This window comes from Chrysochloris asiatica, unplaced genomic scaffold (assembly GCF_000296735.1).
Source record: "Chrysochloris asiatica unplaced genomic scaffold, ChrAsi1.0 scaffold00062, whole genome shotgun sequence".
Taxonomy (NCBI): domain Eukaryota; kingdom Metazoa; phylum Chordata; class Mammalia; order Afrosoricida; family Chrysochloridae; genus Chrysochloris; species Chrysochloris asiatica.
This window is the reverse complement of record NW_006408580.1, coordinates 90,627-113,131: the sequence shown is the minus strand read 5'-3', so window position 1 is coordinate 113,131 and position 22,505 is coordinate 90,627. Positions and strand designations below refer to the sequence as shown.

General features: G+C 38.9%; 1 protein-coding gene and 1 pseudogene across 1 annotated transcript; one reads left to right on the top strand and one right to left on the bottom strand.

Moving 5' to 3' along the window:
- The window catches only part of LOC102832126, a 37,722-nt pseudogene extending 32,265 nt beyond the window's left edge, over positions 1-5,457 (top strand).
- A 118-nt stretch (positions 5,458-5,575) lies between these two features.
- ZNF182 (zinc finger protein 182) lies at positions 5,576-11,626 on the bottom strand. The gene is made up of 3 exons (XM_006864286.1): positions 11,485-11,626; positions 11,074-11,166; positions 5,576-7,203 (listed from the first exon to the last, which is right to left on the bottom strand). Exons 1-3 carry the CDS (start codon positions 11,516-11,518, stop codon positions 5,576-5,578), a joined length of 1,755 nt encoding a protein of 584 aa, XP_006864348.1. The 5' UTR covers positions 11,519-11,626.
- Positions 11,627-22,505: the final 10,879 nt, after the last annotated feature.

Genomic DNA, 22,505 nt, shown 5'->3' with positions numbered 1-22,505 from the left:
GTCAGTCTATGATCAAAACAATTACAATGTGAAAAAAAGGTAAACACAGAAGAACAGAGATCCAGGTGGTGGGAAAGTCAGGTAGATTACTGGATAAAATACACTATCTTAAATGGAGGGAAGAACTAATGGAATATAAGTAACCACAATGGGGTTGGGGTGGGAGGTTTAGTTTGGGTATTGGGGAGGGCAATACAAGAAGGGGGGAGGAGGCAGAAGAACAAGATAGATAGGTTAAAAATAAATTAAAAAAAAATTTTTTTTAAATGGTCACAAATCATAAGTACATAGAACAATGAATTTCTCAATGTGAAAACATCCATTCATTTTAAGGAACAGAATATCACCCTTGTCAATATTCTCCAGCCAAATACAACCGGGAACAACCTGTGTTTGAATAAATTGAATTTATTACTCATTGTAGTGAAGGAGAATACACATTGTTAGGTGTTAAGAGCTAGAAAAGACTTATATGATTTGAGTTTTTCTCTGGATTTTATGCTATCAAGAAGCACAATATTGTTGGATATCTTAATAACCTACTTATGAAGTAGGAAGGGAGTCCTAGAATGGCGCTGTAGGATAAGTACTGGAACTGTTAAACACAAGGTTGGCGGTTCAAACCTACCAGCTGCTCCTCGGAAATCCTACACAGGGTCACTATGAGTCAGAACCGACTCAACAGCACTTAACGACAACAACAAAATAAGAGGAACTAAGTGAGATTAAAACTGTAATTGGGTAGAATCTCTACTGAGTAGTTTCCAACCTGTCTGGATGGGGCTGATGAAAGGAGATGGGGATAAGACTCTTGTGGTTCAATAGTGAATAATTGCTATCAGGACTGACTATGAGTGTTGGAATCGTAAAGGTAGAAGTTTTGCAGTGCAGGAGCGGAGGACTCTGGGACCATCAAGGGAGAAGAGTGCAGTGTGGGACCCTATCCAGAGAAGCAGTGACACCAGAGGTGACAGAGATGATGACATGGAGAGATGGAGCAGGGAGGGAGAGTGGTTGTGTGCTGACAGTCAGGGGGGCAGGCTTACGGGGTGTACCCTTTGGTTATTTGATGATGCATGGATGGGATTGTAATCATTGCAATGAAATGAAATACAATAGGATGAATGTAAAGCTAACATTCTCCTATGTAAACTATCACTTAATTCACAGAAGCAGCAGTCAAGAAATCAAATGACATATTGCATCAGGCAAATCTGCTGCACAAGATCTTTTTAAAATGTTGAAAAGCAAAGATGTCAGTTTGAGCACTAAGGTGCGCCTGACCCAAGTGATGGTATTTTCAATAACCTAATATGCATGTGAAAGCTGGACAGTGAGTAAGGAAGACTATAGAAGAATTGATGCTTTTGAGTTATGGTGTTGGAGGAGAATATTGAAAGTGCCATGGGCTGCCAAAAGAACCAATAGATCCATTTTGGAAGAAGTGCATCCAGAGTGCTCCTTGGAGGCCAAGATGGCCAAACTTGGTCTCTCATACTTCAGACATATTGTCAGGATCAGTCGCTGGAGAAGGATATCATGTTTGGTAAGGTGGAGGGTCAGAGAAAAAGAAGAAGACCCCCAACAAGATGGATTGGCCAAGTGGCAGCATCGATGGACTCAAGCATGGCACTAGTAGTGAGGTTGTCCCAGGATTGGGCAGTGTTTCGTTCTGTGGTGCATAAGGTCGCCATGAGTCAGTACCGACTCAATGACACTCAACAACAACCTATAGTGGGAAAAGAAAAGAGAACACATGTATAAAGGGTACCATTCTAAATGGTAGGAGGAGGTCTCACCAGAAAGTCATTTGAACTAACATTTGAGAGAGATGAGGAAATGAGCCATGCAGACACATGAAGGAAAAACATTTCAGGCAGAAGGAACAGCAAGAGCAAAGACATTGAGGTGGAAGCTTGCCTGATGACTCAAGGGAAGCTTGGTTGGAGCAGAGAAAGCAAATAGCAGAGTACAGAGATGAGGTTAGACTTTCTAGAAACCTATACAATAATGTCCTATTTTATTCACATGCATAAATACATAATATACATAATATACATACATACAGATCCTTGAAGAGATTAAATTTACACAAGAGTTGCTTACTTACTCTTTTAGGTAAGACCCTGATGCAGGGTCTGAGATGGGAATTCTCGTCTAGGTGACTTGATGAGAGCTCTTGGGAAAAACATGTATATGATTAAGAGAAGCAAGAAAGGATGGGAAACAAAACTTAGTATGTGATTTCAGTGGAAATGTAGTCTGCCTACTCCTGAGGGAAGCTCTGGAGCATGAAGGATGCCACAGTTTACTCAACTTGAAATAAGGGGCCTCGTATACTCAACTGTTGTTGCTATTCTTACGTGCCGTCAAGTCGGATCCGACTCATAGCCAAGTATTAGTACTTGTGTACCCACTATTAGTTAATTGTACCCACTATTAGCTGTGGATTGATTCTACCCCTTGAGGTGAGGGTTTGTGAGGGGGAGGGCATAATTACCTTGGCATTTTTGACGGGTAACTCCTATTGGCCAAGGGCACTTCTCTGGAGAAACGGCAGCTGTGAGCTTTTAGCAGACGACACTAGCCCTAGATGGGGGTGGCACACTGTACATAAAGGGGATCTGGGTGAAGCTCCAATAGCGCCTACCTTACTCATACAAAGAAAATTGGATGATAAACACAGCTAAGAAATTTAAAAGCTGCATGTAAAAGAGTATGGTTGTTTTACATACTTGTTGTTGTGAAGCAGCGACCCTGTATAGGATTTCCAAAGAGCAACTGATGAATTTGAATTATCCACTTTGCAGTTCAAACCGACCTTGTGGTTCAGTGCATTATCCCACAGCACCACACCAGAACATAAACTTTCTAAAATTCTTCCTTTAGACTCCTGATCTAAAACAGGTACAAACAGAAATTAACAATATATTAATACACTGCTGCCCCATTTTGTAGATGGGAAAGCTAGTAATCTGAATTCTTAGTCCCAAATTAGCCATCTTGTAATCAGAAATATCTCTCACCTTTAAAACTTAAATTTGATGTCTCACTAATTTTTAGGTACTCATGTAACACAAATTAATTCTATTTTTCCCAAAGTACCACTATTTTTTAATTAACTGTACTGTTTTGTGGGACACATGATTCACATATTGAATTCAAATACTGGAAAGAGAATAAGATAGTAAAATGAACAATTCCTACTACCCACACACTCTCTTGCGTGTAAGTAAAAGTTTTTACAAGGGTAAGTAAAAACTTGCTACAAAATGAAAGAAACTGTTATTGAAACAAAAATATCAAAATATGAAGCTACTGCTTCTTGACGTATCCTCCATCTAGGTGTATACACTTCTAAAGGTGGTGTTTTCATCTCTAACCCTTCCTCAAAGAATTTTGTCCTCTTCCATTTACACCAAGTCAAAAATAGCAGTTTTGGCATTCTTGAGGTATTCAAATTGCATTCTTTTGAAATGTTCTTTTCGTTTTGGGCAAAGAAACCTGAAGGGGCAAGATGAGGGCTGTAGGGTGGATGGGTACAGTTTCCCAATAAAATTCTCTTAGGACAGCCTTTACTACCCTTGAAGAATGAGCAGGTGCAGTGTCCTGATGAAAAAAAAAAAAAAAATTCTCAGCACAATTTTCTGGTCTTTTTCTCACCGATGCAAGTTTTGCATTTTCTTAAAACTTTGTCATAATAACCCCCCGTGATCATCCTGTGTGCTTCAAGAAAATCTATCAAGATTACCCCTTTGGAGTCCTCCAAACAGTTGGCATAGCCTGACCTGACCTCTCTGCTTTGAATTTACCTGGCCCTGCAGATCCTCTTGGCATACACTGTTTTGATTGGACTTTTTTGTTGTTGTTTTTATAATGCCCTTATGAGACTAGGATAAGTATGTTACTAAGAAAACTTATCTGCAGCCATCCACTAATTGCAGAGACATGTTTAAACATGTTTCTTTGGGATCAACTCGTGCATGGATGAAATGGAACCCTAGTTGCAATACTTTTTGACTTATCCTCACAAATAACAACAATGAAAACATAAAGAGCTGTTTTGCCCAGTAACATGATATACCCGAGATATACCCGAGGTCACCATGGAGTCTTTGGCACAGTTTTTTTTTTTTTTTTGCAAAGAAGCCCCAGTGACCACCTCTTACTTGCTTTTTTGAAACAACCAAATATCCAAATTAAGTATATCTACATAATATTATTCAATCCTATGTCTAAAATATGACATTGATTGTAAAACATTATGCTTTTATAAAAATTTTATTTTTGAAAAGATAGTACATCCACATAGTATAAATTTCAAGTTATAAAAGGATATATAGTTGTCTTCCTCACAATTCCACCCCCCAGCCACATATTTCCCCATTCTCCCCAGAGGTAATCAAGGTTACCACCTTCTTGCTTATCTTCTGAAAGATAGTTTATGCATATACAATCAATTATGTACTTACCAATTTTTTTCTCCTTTTTTATATACAAATGCTAACATGTTATACTCAGTATCCTGCATCTTGCTTGTCTGACCTGATAGCATCCCTTATCAATACATAAAAGGTGTCCAAGTTCTCTTAGTTTGATTGGTTATGTATATATGTATGTATGCCAACCTAGGAGTTCACTGTATGAATATATCACGATTTCAGAAAACAAGCCCCTGAAGTTGTCATTTGGACAACTTCCAATCTTTTTTTTACAAATAGTGCATTGGTGAGTACATTTGTGTGTTCATCATTTTGTACATGTACAAATATATACATTCCTAGTAGAAGGGCTGGCTCAAAAACCATGTGTATTTCTGGGTTTGATTCCTTTTTAATCCTTCATCTTTGAATGAGAAGAAATTTTTCCTGAATTTGCTATTTTCTGGACGTTCATGATGGGAGAGAAACTAGGGCCACATTCTAGATAGATCAGGTTTTCTTTTTTTTTCCTTTTATACAACTGGGAGTTTTGTTTGTTGCATTTGTGTGTTCTTTCAGACTTTTACTTCTCCTGAGCTAGCAACTGAGGAAAGGTACCTGCTCCTCTGCCAGCCCCCAGCCCCTCAACTGCTCCTGCTGCCAGTACAGACGACTTCTGCAAATATGGCTTGTCTGAGTGATTCTTCGTTGAGGCAAGGCCTGCTTCTTCTCAGACCCCAATGTGGTTGCAGTACCAGCCCACTTCTTACTTGTCCATGCACTATGTTACTGTTGTTGGAAAAAACATGGTTCTGCACCACTGGGTGTATTTTGAAATTCCAATAAAAGTCTTTACAGTGCCTTCTCACATCTGCAGCATTGGTCATTCTCTCTCTGAAATCTCCTGCACTACCACTTGATTTCCCGTGCTTCTGGCAGCTCTCTTAATAGAGTCTCAGTTAGCTCTTACTTGGGTCAGGAATAGAGATAGCACTTCTGTTTCTTTTTCTCTCTGTAGCTTTTGGGTGAAGACTGAGGAAAGACATACTTTAGTCCCTCATATTGATATCAAAAGTCAAAACATACTTTTAAAATGTTAAGTAAATGGACAAACTTTCTGTCAGTGTGCACAACAGACCCTGCTGATTTACTCTTTAATGTGTGATGTGCTTTGACTTCCAGGTGTGCCCTTTCCCATGGGCTTTCTTTCCTGTATGGGTTCTCTGGTGTACAATCAGGTTTGATTTTTGGGTAAAGGCTTTTCCACATTCTGTACATTTATAAGGTTTCTCTCCAGTATGAGTTCTCTGATGTACAGTGAATGTTGATTTTTCTCTGAAGGCTTTGCCACACTCAGTGCATGCATAAGGTTTCTCTCCTGTGTGTGTTCTCTGATGTATTATGAGCTGTGACTTCTGACTGAAAGCTTTCCAGCATACAGGACACTCATAGGGTTTCTCTCCAGTATGGATTCTCTGGTGTATAATGAGCTTTGACTTTTCTCTGAAGGCTTTGCCACATTCATTACATTTATAGGGCTTTTCTTCTGTATGAGTTCTTTGATGTATAATGAGGTATGATTTTTGGGAGAATGCTTTTTCACATTCATTGCACTCATAGGGTTTCTCTCCTGTATGACCTCTCTGATGTAGCATGAGATAGGATTTTTGAGAGAATGCTTTCTCACATTCATTACATTCAAAGGGTTTCTCTCCTGAGTGAGTTCTCTGATGTACACCAAGGTTTGACTTTTGGGTGAAGGTTTTTCCACACACATCACATTCATAGGGTTTCTCTCCTGTGTGAGTTCTCTGATGCACAATGAGGGTTGACTTCTCATTGAAGGACTTCCCACACTCAATACATTTATGAGGTTTCTCTCCTGTGTGAGTTCTCTGATGTATGATGAGGGTGGACTTATCACTAAAAGTTTTTTTACACTCATTACATTCATGGGGTTTCTTTCCTGTGTGAGTGCTATGGTGTATAATTAGATCAAGTTTCTGTATAAAAGATTCCCCACATTTAGTACATTCATAGGTTTTCTCTCCTGTGTGAGTTTTCTGATGAACAATGAGGTTTGACTTCTGAGTGAAGGCTTTTCCGCATTCATTACATTCATAAGGCTTTTCTCCTGTATGAGTCCTGTAATGTATGATTACAGTAGACTTTTCTCTGAAGGCCTTTCCACATTCAGGGCACTCAAAGGGTCTCTCTCCTGTATGTGTTCTCAGGTGTATAATGAGCTGAGATTTTTGGCTAAAGGCTTTTCCGCATTCAGTACATCCAAAGGGTTTCTCTCCTGTATGAGTTCTCCAATGTACAATGAGGTGTGACTTCTTGCTAAAGGTTTTCCGGCATGCAGTACATTCAAAGGGTTTCTCTCCATTTTTAATTCTCTGATGTAGACTAAGGCCTTTTTTTCGCCTGAGAGCTTTCCCACACTCTTTATATCCATAGGGTTTTAACACAGGATTTGTTTTCTCACACTCAGTATGGAAGAATAATTTTGCGCAGCCATTATCAGGTTTCTTTCCCGAAGAACGACTAAATAAGTCTAAATTATCTGTCATGTTACTTCCAAATGAGTCATGTTTATGGGGTCTTTGTAATGAAACAAGGTTTGTACTCAGATGAACTGTGTTTTCAAATCGATTACAGTCATGACCACTTTTTGTGGTAATTGTTTTCTGGTCAGGAACTCCATCTTGCATCAACAAATATTTATCTTGGTTATATTGGTGTTGATTTTCAATCTGTTCATCAACTTGGCAAACTTTTTCTAGAAAAAAGTACAATAAACCATATTTACACCTTAACATTAAAGAATAGATCTTTAGAAATATCCTGCCATATGAAAGCTGGTACTATCATCTTATTTTCTCAGAATTCTTGAAGGAAGAATCTTGATCACCAATACTTTTATTTTAATAACCTCCCAACAAATAGTATTTTTGTTACCAAGAAAAATCTTACCCTGACACTTCAGTCTTTCTTAACTCTAGTTTTATATCATTTCTGATTTCCACCAACTCTGAGGACTTGAAGTATCAGATTCTTTGTTACCTTTTTTACCTTCATCTATCATAAAACTCTAAGCTAAACATGAGTTATACAGTCCCCACCTAGGCAGAAATGCAACAGTATAATTAAGGGGCTCACATTTTAAAACAACTCTGAGATCATGTACCCAATGAACAAGAGAAAAAGCTTTAATAATTAGCCTTCAGGGAAGGGGAGACAAAAAACTTAAAACTAAAATTCTTTGCCCCATCTGGATTCACCTGTGTATCTGTCTATACATTAGCAATAAATAATATAAAAATTAAATTAAGAAAATAATTACACTTACAATAGTGTCAAAAAGAATAAAATACTTAAGAGTAAATTTAACAGGAGAGAAAAACCTGCACAATGAAAATCACAAAACATTACTGAATGAAATTAATGATGATCTTAATAAATGGAAAGATATCCATGTTCATGGATCAGAAAATCAAATATTGTTATGATGGCAATATTCTCCAAGTTGATCTAAAGTTTCACTGCAGTTCCTATCAAAACCCTACATGACTTCTTTGCAGAAATTGGCAAGCTGATCCTAAATTTCAGATATAAATGCAAAGGACCTGAGGTGTCAAAACATTCTTAAAAAAGAATAACAAAGTTGGAGAAGCCACCCTTTCCAATTTGAAGACTTACTACAAAGTTACAGTACTCAAGACAGGATGGTACATATAGATACATGTTGTTGTTGTTATTGTTATGTGCCGTAGAGTCGGTGCCGACTCATAGCAACCCTGTACAGGGTTTCCAAGGCTGTAAATCTCTATGGGAGCAGAATGCCTCATCTTTCTCCCATGGAACAGCTAGTAGTTTCAAACTGCAGACTGTGAGATTAGCAGCCCGATTCTTAACCACTATGCTAAAAGAGCTCCTTGATCAGTGCAATAGAATTGAGTCCACAAAAGAACCCTTACATGTACAGCAAAGTGATTTTCAAAAAGGGTGCCAAAATAATTCAATGGAGAATAAACGAGTCTTTTCAACAAATGGGCTTGGAAAAATTGATATCCACATGCAAAAGAATAAAATAAGATCCCTACTTCACAGGTTACACAAAAATCATTTAGAAGATCACAGACCTAAATTTTAAGAGCTAAAACAGTTAACACTCTAATAGAAGAAAACATAGGAATAAATTGTGACCTTGAATTAGGCAATGTTCTTGTAGATATGACACCAAAAATTCAAGAAAAAATAGATAAACTGATCTCAAAAATTTTAAAGTTTGTGTTTCAAAGGAAACCATCAAGAAACTGAAACAACAACCCGTAAAATGGGAGAAAATATTTTCAAATCACATATCTAACAAGAGGACTTTTATTCAGAATATGAAGGGGCTTCAAAAAGCCCATGAAAAAATAGAATGAAAAGATAGTGAATTTTTTTCCATTAACATTTTGAAGCCTCATTATATATAGAACTCAATAAAAAGACAATCAAGTTTTAAAATGGTCAAAGGATTTGAATAGACATTTCTCCAGAGAAGATATACTCATGGCCAATAAGCACATGAAAACATGTTCAACATCATTAGTAATTAAAAAACTAAAATCAAATCCACTACCACTGAGTCAATGCCAACTCATAGCAACTCTACATATAGTTCCCAAGGCTGTAAATATTTACAGGAGCAGAAAGTGTTATCTTTTTTTCATGGATCCCCTGGTGGGTTTAAAATGCTGACTTTGCAGTTAGAGGCCCAGTGCTTATCCTACAGGCCCACTAGGGCTCATTTCAGGCAATGTAAATAAAAAAACACAATGAGCTTCCACTTCACATACACTAACCCACTACCATCAAGTCAGCTACAACTCATCGTGACTCTACAGGACAGAGGAGAACTGCTCCATAGGGTTTCTGAGACTGCAATGCTTTATGGGAGCACATAGCCTTATCTTTCTTCTGTGGAGCAGTTGGGATTGAACCGCTGACTTTATGGTTAGTTGTTAAGTGCTGTCGAGTCGGTTCCATGGAGCATCTGGTAAGTTTTGAATTGCCAACCTTGCAATCCAAACCAAGCTTGTGGTCCAATGCTTATCCTACAGCACCACAGCAGCTAATGCTTAACCCACTGTGTTACCAAGGTTCCTTTCACATCCACTAGGATGGCTATTTAAAAAAAAAATGGAAAATACCAAGCGTTTGAAAGGATATAGAGAAGTTAGAACCAACATATATGTCTGATGGGAATGTAAACTGATGTGGTCCCTGTGAAAAACAGTTTGGCAGGTCCTCAAAAATGTTAACCATAGAGTTACCATAAGACCAAGCAACTTCTCTACCAGTAGAATTCAAACTATATTCATATAAAAACTTGCATATGAATGTTTACAGCAGCATTATTCATAGTATCCAAACACCAGAAACAATTTAAATGTCCATCAACAGATGAATGGATAAACAAAACGTGGTATATTCATTCTTAAAGTAGGATATTATTATCCTGCCGTAGAAATGTATGAAGTACGGATATATGACAAAACATGGATGAACCTTGAAGATGCTATGCTGAGTGCAAGAAGCCAGGCTATAGAAGCCACATACTGTATGATTCCATTCATATGAAATGCCCAGAAAATTAGGCAGAACGTGGATTAGAGTTGCCAGGGGGTGGAGGAGAGGAGATAGGGAGTAACTGCTAAGGAAAAGGGGTTTCTTTTTGCAGTCATGAAAATGTTTAAAATTAGATAGTTATGATGGTTGTACAACTCTGAAAACACTAAAAACCACTGAACTGTACAGTTTAAAAGGGGGAATTTTATGGCATGTAAATTATATCTTTAAAAAGCTATTTTTTTGTACTTTTTATTGTGAATTGAATAAAGGTTTACATCAGTTTTATATTCAACAAATCATATACTTCATTTTCATTTCAATGATTGCATTCCCCTTCGTGTAACACCCTTGTGATTCACGTTTTCATCCCACCTTCTTTCCCAACCTTTATGAATTTTGTCCTTATGTAAATGTTGCTCTTTTGATCTTCAATGGTTGACCATTCCAAGGTGTACATACCTCACTAGTGTTGTTGTCCTCCCTGTATATGTACGTACCTATTGCTTGGCAAAAAATTGAGCCACGAGGGTGAGTGCAGTTCTAGATCTAAAAGGTGACCCCAAGGGCCATAGTGACCCCCAAGGGCCATCACTTTCTGACAAGTAAGCCTGGTCTTCAAATGAGCTATTTTAAAGAAGAGATAATCAAGACGTTTAGATGTTTAGGAAAACAAATATTTAAACTGAACCAGAATGGAATCCAATCATCGAATCTGTAATTAGAACTAATTAGTCTAAGCTTGTGGTTAATATGGGCCTGACTTTAGATATGTCAGTAGAAATGAGAATGATGGAAAGGGTCAGAGTGGTGTGGGTAGCATTATGGGACAAAAGTAAGAGTACAGAAACTTGTAAATGAATACCAACGTAAGGGGAGTAGTTTAGTGTGTGTAGCTCAGGGGAAGGGAGCGTCAGTCTATGTTTAAGGTGCTCATGTCCCTGAACTCAAATAGCAACAAAGTGCACAACCTTTCTCAAAATTCACTGGAACCTCTTGTACTCCACAGCTTGAGTGGGTCAAGCCTACTTACCTGGAAAACTCCAAATTGGGATTTTTCCTTCTGCTGGGGATGGCTCTTCTAACTCTAATTTGAGGATGAGGTCTGGTTTGGTAACCTGATGCTCTGTTAATGAGAAATGATAGAAATATCTTCTTGGTCTTCAGAGCCTCTGAGAAAGAGGAAGTCGCAACTTTGGGCAGCACAAGGGACCTATCCTTTGTCACAATGGTAAAGTCAAACCATTCAATCTGAGTTTTGAGTTCACAAATACCTTGTGTCAGGGGAGCAACAGGGGAAAAGGACCTTTCGCCTTTGGAATTCAATGTCAAAAACTTCATGTGGTTCAGAGACCTTGCAAATTTTAGAAAATGAGAAAGGGGAGGCCCTATATTGGACACAATAATCAGAAACAGAAAAATTACCCAAGGAAGCCATTCTTACCCACAGAGACTAGGTTACTGTATGTTTCCAGCATCACATCTCTGTACAGGGTCCTCTGTGGAGGGTTCAGGTATTGCCATTCCTCCTGGGTGAAATCCACAGCCACATCTTCAAATATCACTTGTCCCTGCAATTGCACATTCTTTTTATTCTAAATTGCTGACTGCTTGGAATAATACAAATCAATAATTAAGACAATGTGTACCGGCATAGGGCAGACAAATAGCTCAGTGTAACAAAACAGAAACTCCAATATGTACTGTTGTTGCTGTTACGTGTTGTTGAGTCGGTTCTAATTCATAGTGACCCTGTATAGAACTTTCAAGGAGCGGCTGGTGACTTTGAACTGCCAACCTTGTGGTTCAAACCAACCTTGTAGTACAGTGCATTATCCCACAGTGCTACACCAGGACTCCAAACATGTGTAGATACATGATTTATTATAAAGTTGGCACAGAAAATCTGTAGAGAAAGGATGATCTTTTCAATAAATGTGTTGCTGTTGTTAGGTGCCATTGAGTTGGTACTGACTCATAATGACCCTGTGCACAACAGAACAAAACACTGCCCGGTCCTGGGCCAACCGCACAATTGTTGCTACATTTGAGCTCATTGATGCTGCCACTTTGCCAATCCATTTCATTGGGGGTCTTCCTCTTTTTCTCTGACCCTCCACCCTAACAAACATGATATCCTTCTCCAATGACTGGTCCCTCCTGACGATATATTCGAAGTATGAGAGACGAAGTTTGGCCATCCTGGCCTCCAAGGACTTCATTCTTCTTGGATCAACTATCAACACTCATGAAAGCAGCAGTGAAGAAATCAAACGACATATTGCATTGGGCAAATCTGGTGCACAAGACCTTTTAAAAGTGTTGAAGAGCAAAGATGTCAGCTTGAGGACTAAGGTGCGCTTGACCCAAGCCATGGTATTTTCAATAACCTCATATGCATGCAAAAGCTGGACAGTGAATAAGGAAGACCGTAGAAGAATTGATGCTTTTGAGTTATGGTGTTGGAGGAGAATATTGAAAGTGCCATGGGCTGCCAAAAGAACCATTCGATCTGTTTTGGAAGAAGTGCAGCCAGAGTGCTCCTTGGAGGCCAAGATGGCCAAACTTCATCTCTCATACTTCAGACATATTGTCAGGAAGGACCAGTCGCTGGAGAAGGATATGATGTTTGGTAAGGTGGAGGGTCGGAGAAAAAGAGGAAGACCCCCAGTGAGATGGATTGGCAAAGTGGCAGCATCAATGGACTCAAGCGTGGCAACGACTGTGAGGTTGGCCCAGGACCGGGCAGTGTTTCGTTCTGTTGTACGTAGGGTAGCTATGAGTCAGTACTGACTCGATGGCACCAAACAACAACAACAAACAGAAATTGGCTATAGGTTAATTGTAAATCTAATGAAAGGTAACACAATAAAGTGTCTAGAAAATAAGATAGAATACTATATAGTAATGAAAATGAATATATTACAACTACACAACCAACATGGATGAATCTCACAGATGTAATGATGAGCAAAAGACGCTAGATACAAGAGTACATACAGCATGATTATATACAAATCGAGTTCTGGTGTGGTGCTGTAGGATAAACATCGGACTGCTGACCACAAGGTTGGCAGTTCAAACCCATCATGCACTCTTCGGAAACCCTATACAGGGCTGCTGAGTTGGAACTGATTTAATGACACTTAATAACAGTGTGGCACTGTGGATCTGCACTGGACTGCAAACCACAAGGTCAGAAACCCCATACAGCATCACTATGAGTCAGAACCGACTTGATGGCACTTAACAAAACAATAACAATCTAGCTCAAGAATGGGCAAAGTTAATCCATGATGTAAAAGTTAAGATAGTAATTACCTTTGGGAAATAGCACTGACAGGGAGAGGGCCAGAGGGAGGATTTTGAGGTCCTGATTATATTCTATTTGTTGATCTGGATGGTGGCTGAGCACAAATAAGTGGTGTACTTTTTTTTAAATGTCCGGGTGTGGCACTGTGTGTTAATGTGCTGGACTGCAAAGTCTGTTTGAACCATAAGGTCAGCAGTTCAAGCTCACCAGTTGCTCCTTGGAAACCCTATACAGGGTTGCTATGGACCAGAACAAACTCGGCAGCACTTAACAGAAACAACAACATACTTAAATACACTCTATATTTTTATACTTAAATAAAAACTATTGTCAATCAAAGTGCAAAAGCAGTTCAATGAAGAAAGGGTAGCCTTGTCAACAAATGATGCTGAACAATTGGACATCCATGTGCAAAAAAGTAAACCTTGATCCATACCTCAAACATTTATAAAAATTGATTCAAAATGGATAAGAAACCTAAATACAAAATAGACATTTAAGTTTTCTAGAAGAAAGTATGAGGCAGTCTTTTTAATCTTACATTATTAGCCAAAGATTTCTTAGATATTATACCAAAATTATATTATAATAATAATTAAATTATATCAAAAGACACCATTAAGAGCACGAAAAGAGAAGCGAAAGACTAGGAGAAAGTATTTTCAAATCACATATCCAGTAAAGGACTTGTATTGAGAATATACACAGAACTCTCAAAAACTCAATGATATGTACATGGTCCAATAGAAAATGGGCAAATACAAGTACTTTACTGAAGAAGATATACAAATGCAAACAGAAAAAAAGCTGCTCAATATCATTAGCCACCAGGAAACTGCAAATTTAAACCACAGTTAGATACCACTATGCGCCTATTAGAATGAGAAAACAAAACCAAAAATGGCAGTAACAAGTGCTGATGAGGATGAAGAACAACTGGAAAGTTAATGTATCACAGGTGGGAATATCAAAATCACACAACCATCTTAAAACATGATTTGCCATTTACTTAAAAAATTAAACACACATTCCCTCTGACCCTGCAATCTCACTCCCAGTTATTTACCTAAGAGAATGAAGGCCTCTGTAAACCCTCAAATCTATAAATGAACATTTATATAGCAGTCTTATTTGTAATTACCAAAAGTAGAAACAGTCCAAATGTCTTTCAGCTAATGAATGCAAAAACAAGCTGGAATCCATATAACGCAATACTACTCAGCAATAAAAATGGAAGAACTACCAAGACATACAATAACATCAGTGAACTTCAAAAGTATGATGCTAAGTGAAAAACCAGACTCAAAAGGCTACATATTATATGATTGTATTTATATAACACTATAGGAAAGACAAAGCTCTGGTAGCGTAGTGGTTACGAATCGGGCTGCGAACCTTAAGGTCAGCGGTTCGAAACTACCAGCCGCTCCGCGGGAGAAAGATGAGGCTTTCTACTCCCGTAAAGATTTACACCCTCGGAAACCCTGTACAGGGTCGCTATGGGTCGGACCCGACTCGATGGCACTTAACAACAACAACAACAACATAGGAAAGACAAAGTGATTGCTGGGGGTCTGGGTGCAAGGAGGTATTGACAACAAGGAAGACATATCAGGAGATGATGGAACTGTTTCCTATCTTCATTGCTGCAGTGGTTACATAACTAGACAAGTTTGTAAAAACACTAAAAAGTATCAATTTCACTGTACATAAAGTATATCTTAATTTTTTGAAATGAAAAAAATTAAGGAGCTTACAGGTAATCTATGATAATTATATCTGTATAAATCTGAATTGCTCCATATATCTTCCAAAAGACTGTACAAATAAACATGAAAAGCAAACAAAACTACATGACACATACACCTTCCGTATAAACTTATAATAGAAAATAGAGATTACTTTACATTCCAAATTACCTGTAAGTAAAAAACAAATACCAAATTGCAGTTCAGCTGTGTTTCAAACTCCTACTATGTTCTGGAGTGTAAAGAAAGTCTTAAAAAAAAAAGTCAAGAGAAAAGAAAAGGGGGGAAGGCCTAAAGGTGAGCCAAAATCCTTGTGGGAAAGAGAAAAATCTACCTGAAGTATGAAAATGCTAACAACAACAAAACACTATCTGAATATATCAGAGCACCAGCTATAGAAAAGAGCCTGCAATGTGTGTGGGACACAAGGTGGTGGTGCTTGTGTACTGTTGAGTCAGTTCTGACTCATAGTGACCCTGTACAGGGTTTCCGAGGCTATAAATCCTTGTTGTTGTTGTTGTTGTTAAGTGCCGTTGAGTTAATTCTGACCCATAGTGACCCTGTATAGGGTTTCCGAAGAGCAGCTGGTGAGCTTGAAGCACCAACGTTGCAATTCAAACGACTTTCCAGTCTGACGCATTAGCCCACAGTGCAATCCTTACCTAAGTAGAAAGCTTCATGGGACACAAGGAAGCAGTCACATAAAGTATCACTTCTAAGGGTGAATAGAGTAAAAAAGAAAGAAGACGTATCCTTTGGAGACAAGGTGAAGGGAAAAAAAAACAAGAGGGAGAAATTGAAGGTCATGTAAAATAAAGAATGAGCCCTGTCCCCATCCACAAAAAGCAAGCAAAGAACACTGTTTAAGAAAAAGTCATTCATTAAGGAAACTGCAGTTTGTTTCACTGACAAAAGAGGAATCAACTAACCACACTAACTCTCAAACTTATGAAAACAAATACACAAATCGTTTTCTTTAAGAAATTCAAAGCTTCTTTAAGAACAACAGAAAATGAGAAAACATTTCAGGCTATAAAAAATAAAGTTCACCACCAGAAACCAAACAGAAACTGGAAGAAAACAGTAACTCATTATTCTAAAGTGAATTAAATATCCTCAAACAATCACTCAAACTCCTGGTATGGAGCTGTAGGATCACCACAAGGTTGGCAGTTCAAGCCTACCAGATGCTCCTTGGGAACTCTATACAGGGTCGCTATGAGTCAGAACCGACTCGACGGCACTTAACAGCACAACAGCAAACAATCACTTGATAATATTAACAAAATACCTTGAATCATAAATTCAAAAGCTAGGTATAGAAATGGACAAAAATCAGGAAGAAATGAAATGACAGATGACTGAATTCAGGAAAGAAATTGAAGAAAAAAACAAAATAATCAAAGGAATGAATACTAAGATGTAAGGTATCCAAATAACAATAGGTCTGAATAAAAATGTAATAAGAAAGGTAGAAAAGTAACCCAAAGGGGAGGAAAAACCCCAAAACGAGATAAAGAAGAAAAAAGGGCAGAGACAAAGTGGTTAAGAAATAAGACAAGCAAAAAAACCCCAAAACACAAACCCCCCAACATACTAATAGAGTCTCTGAAGAAGAAAAACAATACAATAAAACTAATCTAGAATGATAATACAAGAAAACTTTCTAGAAATAAAATATCTAAATATACACAATTAGTGGCGCTGTGGGTTAAAGCGCCAGATTGCAAAGCTGTCAGAACCGCAAGGGCTGTGGTCCAAGCTCACCAGCTGCTCCTCAGAAACCCTATACCAGGTTGCTATGGGTCAGAACCAACTCGATGGCACTTCACAACAACAAGTATACCTGCACTTATTCAAATGATTCAGAAAAATTATGTGTATGTGTGTTTATAAACACATTGTAATCCATTTGAACAAGTTACAAAAGGCACCATGCTCCTGTACCACTAAATATTTCAATGTGCGTGTATGTGTGTGTGTGCACATATAAGTTGTCAAGCTGTTAAGTACCATCAAGTCAGTTCTGACTGTATAGGTTTTCTGAGGAGTAGCTGGTGGGTTTGAACTGCTGATCTTGTGGTTAACAGTCCAGTGCTTATCCTACAGCTTATATGTTGTTGTTGTTTAGTATCTTGGAGAGAGAGTTCCGAAGTCCTGGTGTGGAGCATTTCTACTTTGTCCTATAGGGTGGTGGTGGTGGTGGTTATGTGCCATGGAGTCGGAACCGACTCATAGCGACTCTGTACAGGATTTCTGAGGCTGTAAATTTTTATGGGAGCAGAAAGCTTCATCTTTCTCCCGCGGAACAGCTGGTAGTTTTAAACTGCTGACCTTAAGGCTCGCAGCCCGATTCGTAACCACTATGCTACCAGAGCTCCTCTTATTAGACTTAGAGACTAGGATATAACTATGAGAAAACAATGAGATCGATGCAAATTAAGGGACAGTGCAAAACAGCTAGGCAATTTTTAAACAATGTCAAGACAAAGAAAAATAACTGGGGCACTATTCTATGTTGTTGTTGTTAAGTGCCGTCGAGTTGATTCCAACTCATTGTGATCCTGCATAGGGTTTCCGAGGAGCAGCTGGGGAGTCTGAACTGCCAACCTTGCAGTTCAAACTGACCTTGCAGTCAAGTGATTATCCTACAGCACTACACCAGGACTCCAAATATTCTGTATTAAAGGAGATTAAAGAAACTTGACAAGCAAATACAACATGGACCAAATCCTAGATAAAGGGATGTACTGTCAAAGGCAAAGGAGCTCTGATAGCATAGTGGTTTTGAATTGGGCTGCTAACCTAAAGGTCAGCAGTTCGAAACTGCCAGCCATTTCACGGGAGAAAGATGAGGGTTTCTGCTCCCGTAAAGATTTACAGCCTCGGAAATCCTATGCAGGGTCGCTATGAGTCAGAACCAACTCCACGGCACACCACCATCAAAGGTATTATTGGGACCATTAGGATAACTTGAATATTGTTGTTGTTGTTGTTGTTAAGTGCCGTCGAGCCGATTCTGACCCATAGTGACCCTGTATAGGGTTTCCAAGGAGAAGCTGGTGAGCTTGAACCACTGACCTTGCAGTTCAAACGACTTTGCAGTCTGACACATTAGCCCATAGTGCCACAATAATGGAATATATCCATTAGGATAACTGGAATATAGACTATACATTGGTTAATGCGCTGGACTGCAATGTTGGTTTGAACTGCAAGGTCAGCAGTTTAAGTTCACCAGTTACTCCTTGGAAACCCTATACAGGGTCGCTATGGGTCAGAATCGACTCGACGGCACTTAACAATAACAACATTATATAATAGTATTAAATCAATGCTACTTTTGCAAGTGTAGAAATTGTAATGTTAAGGTATAGGAGAGTATCCCTACTCTGAGATGTATGATGCAGTATTTAAGAGTTGAATGTCATGCCATCATGTTTGCCATTAACTCTCAATCTGATATATCCAAAATAAATACGTTGTTGTTGTTAAGTGCTGTTGAGTTGGTTCCAACCCATTAGTGATCCTGTATAGGGTTTCCGAGGAGCAGCTGGTGAACTTGAACCGTGGACCTTGCGATTCAAACCAAGTTTGCAGTCCAGCGCATTAACCCACAGCGCCACACAAGGACTCCAAAATAAATATATGTGTGTATATATATACCTACCACTCATTCGTCTATCACATTGTGGTGGCTTACGTGTTGCTGTGATGCTGGAATCTACGCTATATTTTAAATTACCAGCAGGATCTATTTTAAATACCAGCAGGGTCACCCATCATGGTGGACAGGTTTCAGGAGAGCTTCTAGACCAAGACAAACTAGGAAGAAGGAATAGATGGTCTACTTCTGAGGGAACAGCCACTGAAAAGACAACTGGAGAAGAGCTAATTCCTCAAAGTAGAATTGACCTTAATGATGTGGATGGAACAAAGCTGTTGAGGTCTTCATCTGCTGATGGGGCACAACTCAAATGAGAGGAAAAAAAATAACAAAAAACCCCAGCTGAAAACATCCATAAGTAATCAGAACATGATGATATGAACTATGTTGTTGTTGTTAAGTGCCTTGAGTCAGTCCAACTTATAGCGACCCTGTATAGGGTTTCCCAGGAGAGACTGGTGGGTTTGAACCACCAACCTTGTGGATAGCAGTCCAGTGCTTATCGTACAGCGCCACACCAGGGCCTCCACGTGAAGTAAAAATCTAGGAAAATTGGTACGCATAAATATCAATGTTCTAGGCTTCAGTGAAGGAGCTCTGGTAGCGTAGTGGTTACGAATCGGGCTGCGAACCTTAAGGTCAGCGGTTCGAAACTACCAGCCGCTCCGCGGGAGAAAGATGAGGCTTTCTACTCCCGTAAAGATTTACACCCTCGGAAACCCTGTACAGGGTCGCTATGGGTCAGAACCGACTCGACGGCACTTAACAACAACAACAACAACAGGCTTCAGTGAACTGAAATGGACAGGTATTGACCAATTTAAATCATACAAACATATGGTATGCTATGCTGGAGCCCTGGTAGCATAGTGGATTACGAGCTGTGTTGCTAACCTCAAGGTCAGTAGTTTGAATCTACCAGCCGCTTTACAGAGAAAGATGCTGTAAAGATTTACAGCCTCAGAAACCCTATGTACGGTCATTATGAGTCAGAACTGACTCGATGGCACACAGCCAGTCATGCTGGGAATGACAAATTGAAGAGGAATGGCATCACATTCACTTTCCAAAAAGATTATTTCAAGATCTATCCAGAAGTAAAATATTGTCAGTGATAAGAAAATAGCCATATGCCTACAAAGAAGACCAGTTAATACTACTTTAACTATGTTTTAAATTTATACACCAACCACTAATGCCAAAGGTAAAGAAATTGAAGACCTTTACCAACTTCTGCAGTCTGAAATTTATCAAATATGCAATCAAGATACACTAATAATTACTGATAATTGGAATGCTTAAGTAGAAGGGAAAAAGAAAAGAAAAGAAAGGTAGCTGGAAAATAAGGTCTTGGCGATACAAATGACACCAGAGATCACATGGCAGAATTTTGCAGGACCAAAAACTTATTCATTGCAAATAATGCTTTCAGCAATTAAATGGTGGCTATATGTGTGACTATAAATGGAGACTATACTATACACTGGAGTTCTGGTGTGCTGCAGGTTGATGCACTGGACTGCAAGGTCGGTTTGAACTGCAGGGTCGGTGGTTCAAACTCACCAGCCACTCCTCAGAAACCCTATACAGGATCGCTATGAGATGGAACTGACTAGATGGCACTAAGCAGCAATAATATGTGTGGAAAAGAGCTTTGGTAGTATAGTGGATTATGAGCTGTGCTGCTAACTGCAAGGTCAGCAGTTCGAATCTATCAATTGCTCCATGGGAGAAAGATGAGACCTTCTGCTCCTGTGGAGATTTACAGCCTTGGAAACCCATAGTGACCATGTGGTCACTATGAACCAGAACCGACTCCATAGCACACCATCACCCAGATATGTGGAGTTCACCAGATGGAATACATGGCAATCAAATTAACTATACCTGTAGAAATATAGATGATGGAGAAGTTCAATATCATCAGTCAGAACAAGGTCAGGGGACATTAATGACAAGACTAGTTGTGGGATGACATCAATGACATCAAGAAGGCAAAAGGTCATTAAGAAGGCAGGAAAGAAACAAAACACAAAAATGGATACCAGTAAGTACACGCCGTGTAAAGCTTTCCTTTCCACCTTGAATGAAATGAATGACTATGCTGGGCAGGATGACGTTATAGCTGAGAACATGACCTCACAGATCACTGTGGAATTGGCACGCTATGTCCAAGAATTGAAACAGGAGAGGAAATCGCATTTTCATGATGGGCGTAAGGCACAGCAACACATAGAGACTTGCTGGAAGCAACCTGAATCAAGTAAAAGACGATTTGAGCGGGATTGCAAAGAAGCTGACCGAGCACAGCAGTACTTTGAGAAAATGGATGCTGACATAAATGTTACAAAAGCTGATGTTGAAAAGGTGAATAAAGAACAATTACTGTGCTTTGAATATCAAATTGTAAGCTTTTCAGACTCCAGGCATCACACAGTGAACTAGAAGATAAAACAGAAGCCTTAAACATATTTTTAGGCCAACTTACCTGGATGTCCCATGAAACCATGACCCTAAACCTCTAACTCAAAGAGCCAAATTCCTTGAGGTGTTTGGCTGTACATAAGCAGCCTCAGCAGCTACAGCTACTTCCTTAACCCCTCTCTCCCCGTTGTTGTAAATATATCTATCACGTAAAAAAAAAGGATACCAGAAGAGACTTTGAAACTGTCTCTTGCATGTAGAGTAGTTAAAGCAGATGGAAGAAATGATGATGTAAAAGATCTGAACAGAATTAAAAGGGTGGCTCAGTAAGACAAAATAAAGTATTATAAGGAATATGCAAAGAATTGGAGTTAGAATTCCAAGCAAAAGGGAAGAACAAGCTCAGCATTTCTCAAGCTGAAAGAACTGAAGAAAAAAAATTCATACCTCAAGTTGAAATACGCAAGGAGTTTATGGACTAAATGTTGAATGACACAAGAAACATAAAAAGAAGATGCAAGGAATACAGAGTCACTGCACCAAAACAGATAGATTAAAACTTTCCACCATTTCAGGAGATAGCATATGGCCAAGAACTGATGGTACCGAAGGAAGAAGCCAATCTGCACTAAAGGCTTCAAGAATTGATAGAATACAAATAGAAATCTTTCCACAAAGTGATGCAACACTGGAGGTGCTCACTCATCTTTGCCAAGAAATTTGGAAGACAACTACCGGGTCAACTGATTAGAAGATACAAATATTTATGCCCATTCAAAAGATAGGTGACCCAACGGAATGCTGAAATCATTGAACAATATCATCAATGTCACATGCAAGTAAAATTTTGCTGAAGAGAATTAAAAAAACAGTTGCAGCAGTACATCAACAGGGAACCTCCCAAGGTTCAAGTCGGAATTAGATGAGTATATGAAATGAGAACATCAATGCTGACACCAGATGGGTATTAGCTGAAAGCACAGAAAACCTGTGCTTTATTGACTATGCAGAGGCTTTCCACTATGTGGATCATGACAAGCTGCGGATAACATTGCAAAAAATGGGTGTACCAGAACACTTATTTGTGCTCATGAGGAACCTGTACACAGACAGAACAAAGAGATTCTGTGTGGTTTAAAATCAGGAAACATGTATGTTAAGGTTGTAACCACACTTGTTCAATCTGTATGGTAAGGAAATAATCTGAGAAGCTGGATGAAACAAAGGATATGGCATCAAGATTGGAACCTGTGATATACAGGGTGCTAAAAGGGAAGAGTGAAGAGGACTTTAAATACTGATGAAGATCAAAG

Excerpts from the sequence above, each read along its gene's own strand:
- ZNF182 (XM_006864286.1), bottom strand. The coding sequence starts at position 11,518 with ATGCTGGAAACATACAGTAACCTAGTCTCTGTGG. Across the intron at positions 11,167-11,484 it reads CAGTAACCTAGTCTCTGTGG|AGCATCAGGTTACCAAACCA; the intron begins GTAAGAATGGCT and ends TCTCATTAACAG. Across the intron at positions 7,204-11,073 it reads CCCAATTTGGAGTTTTCCAG|AAAAAGTTTGCCAAGTTGAT; the intron begins GTAAGTAGGCTT and ends ACTTTTTTCTAG.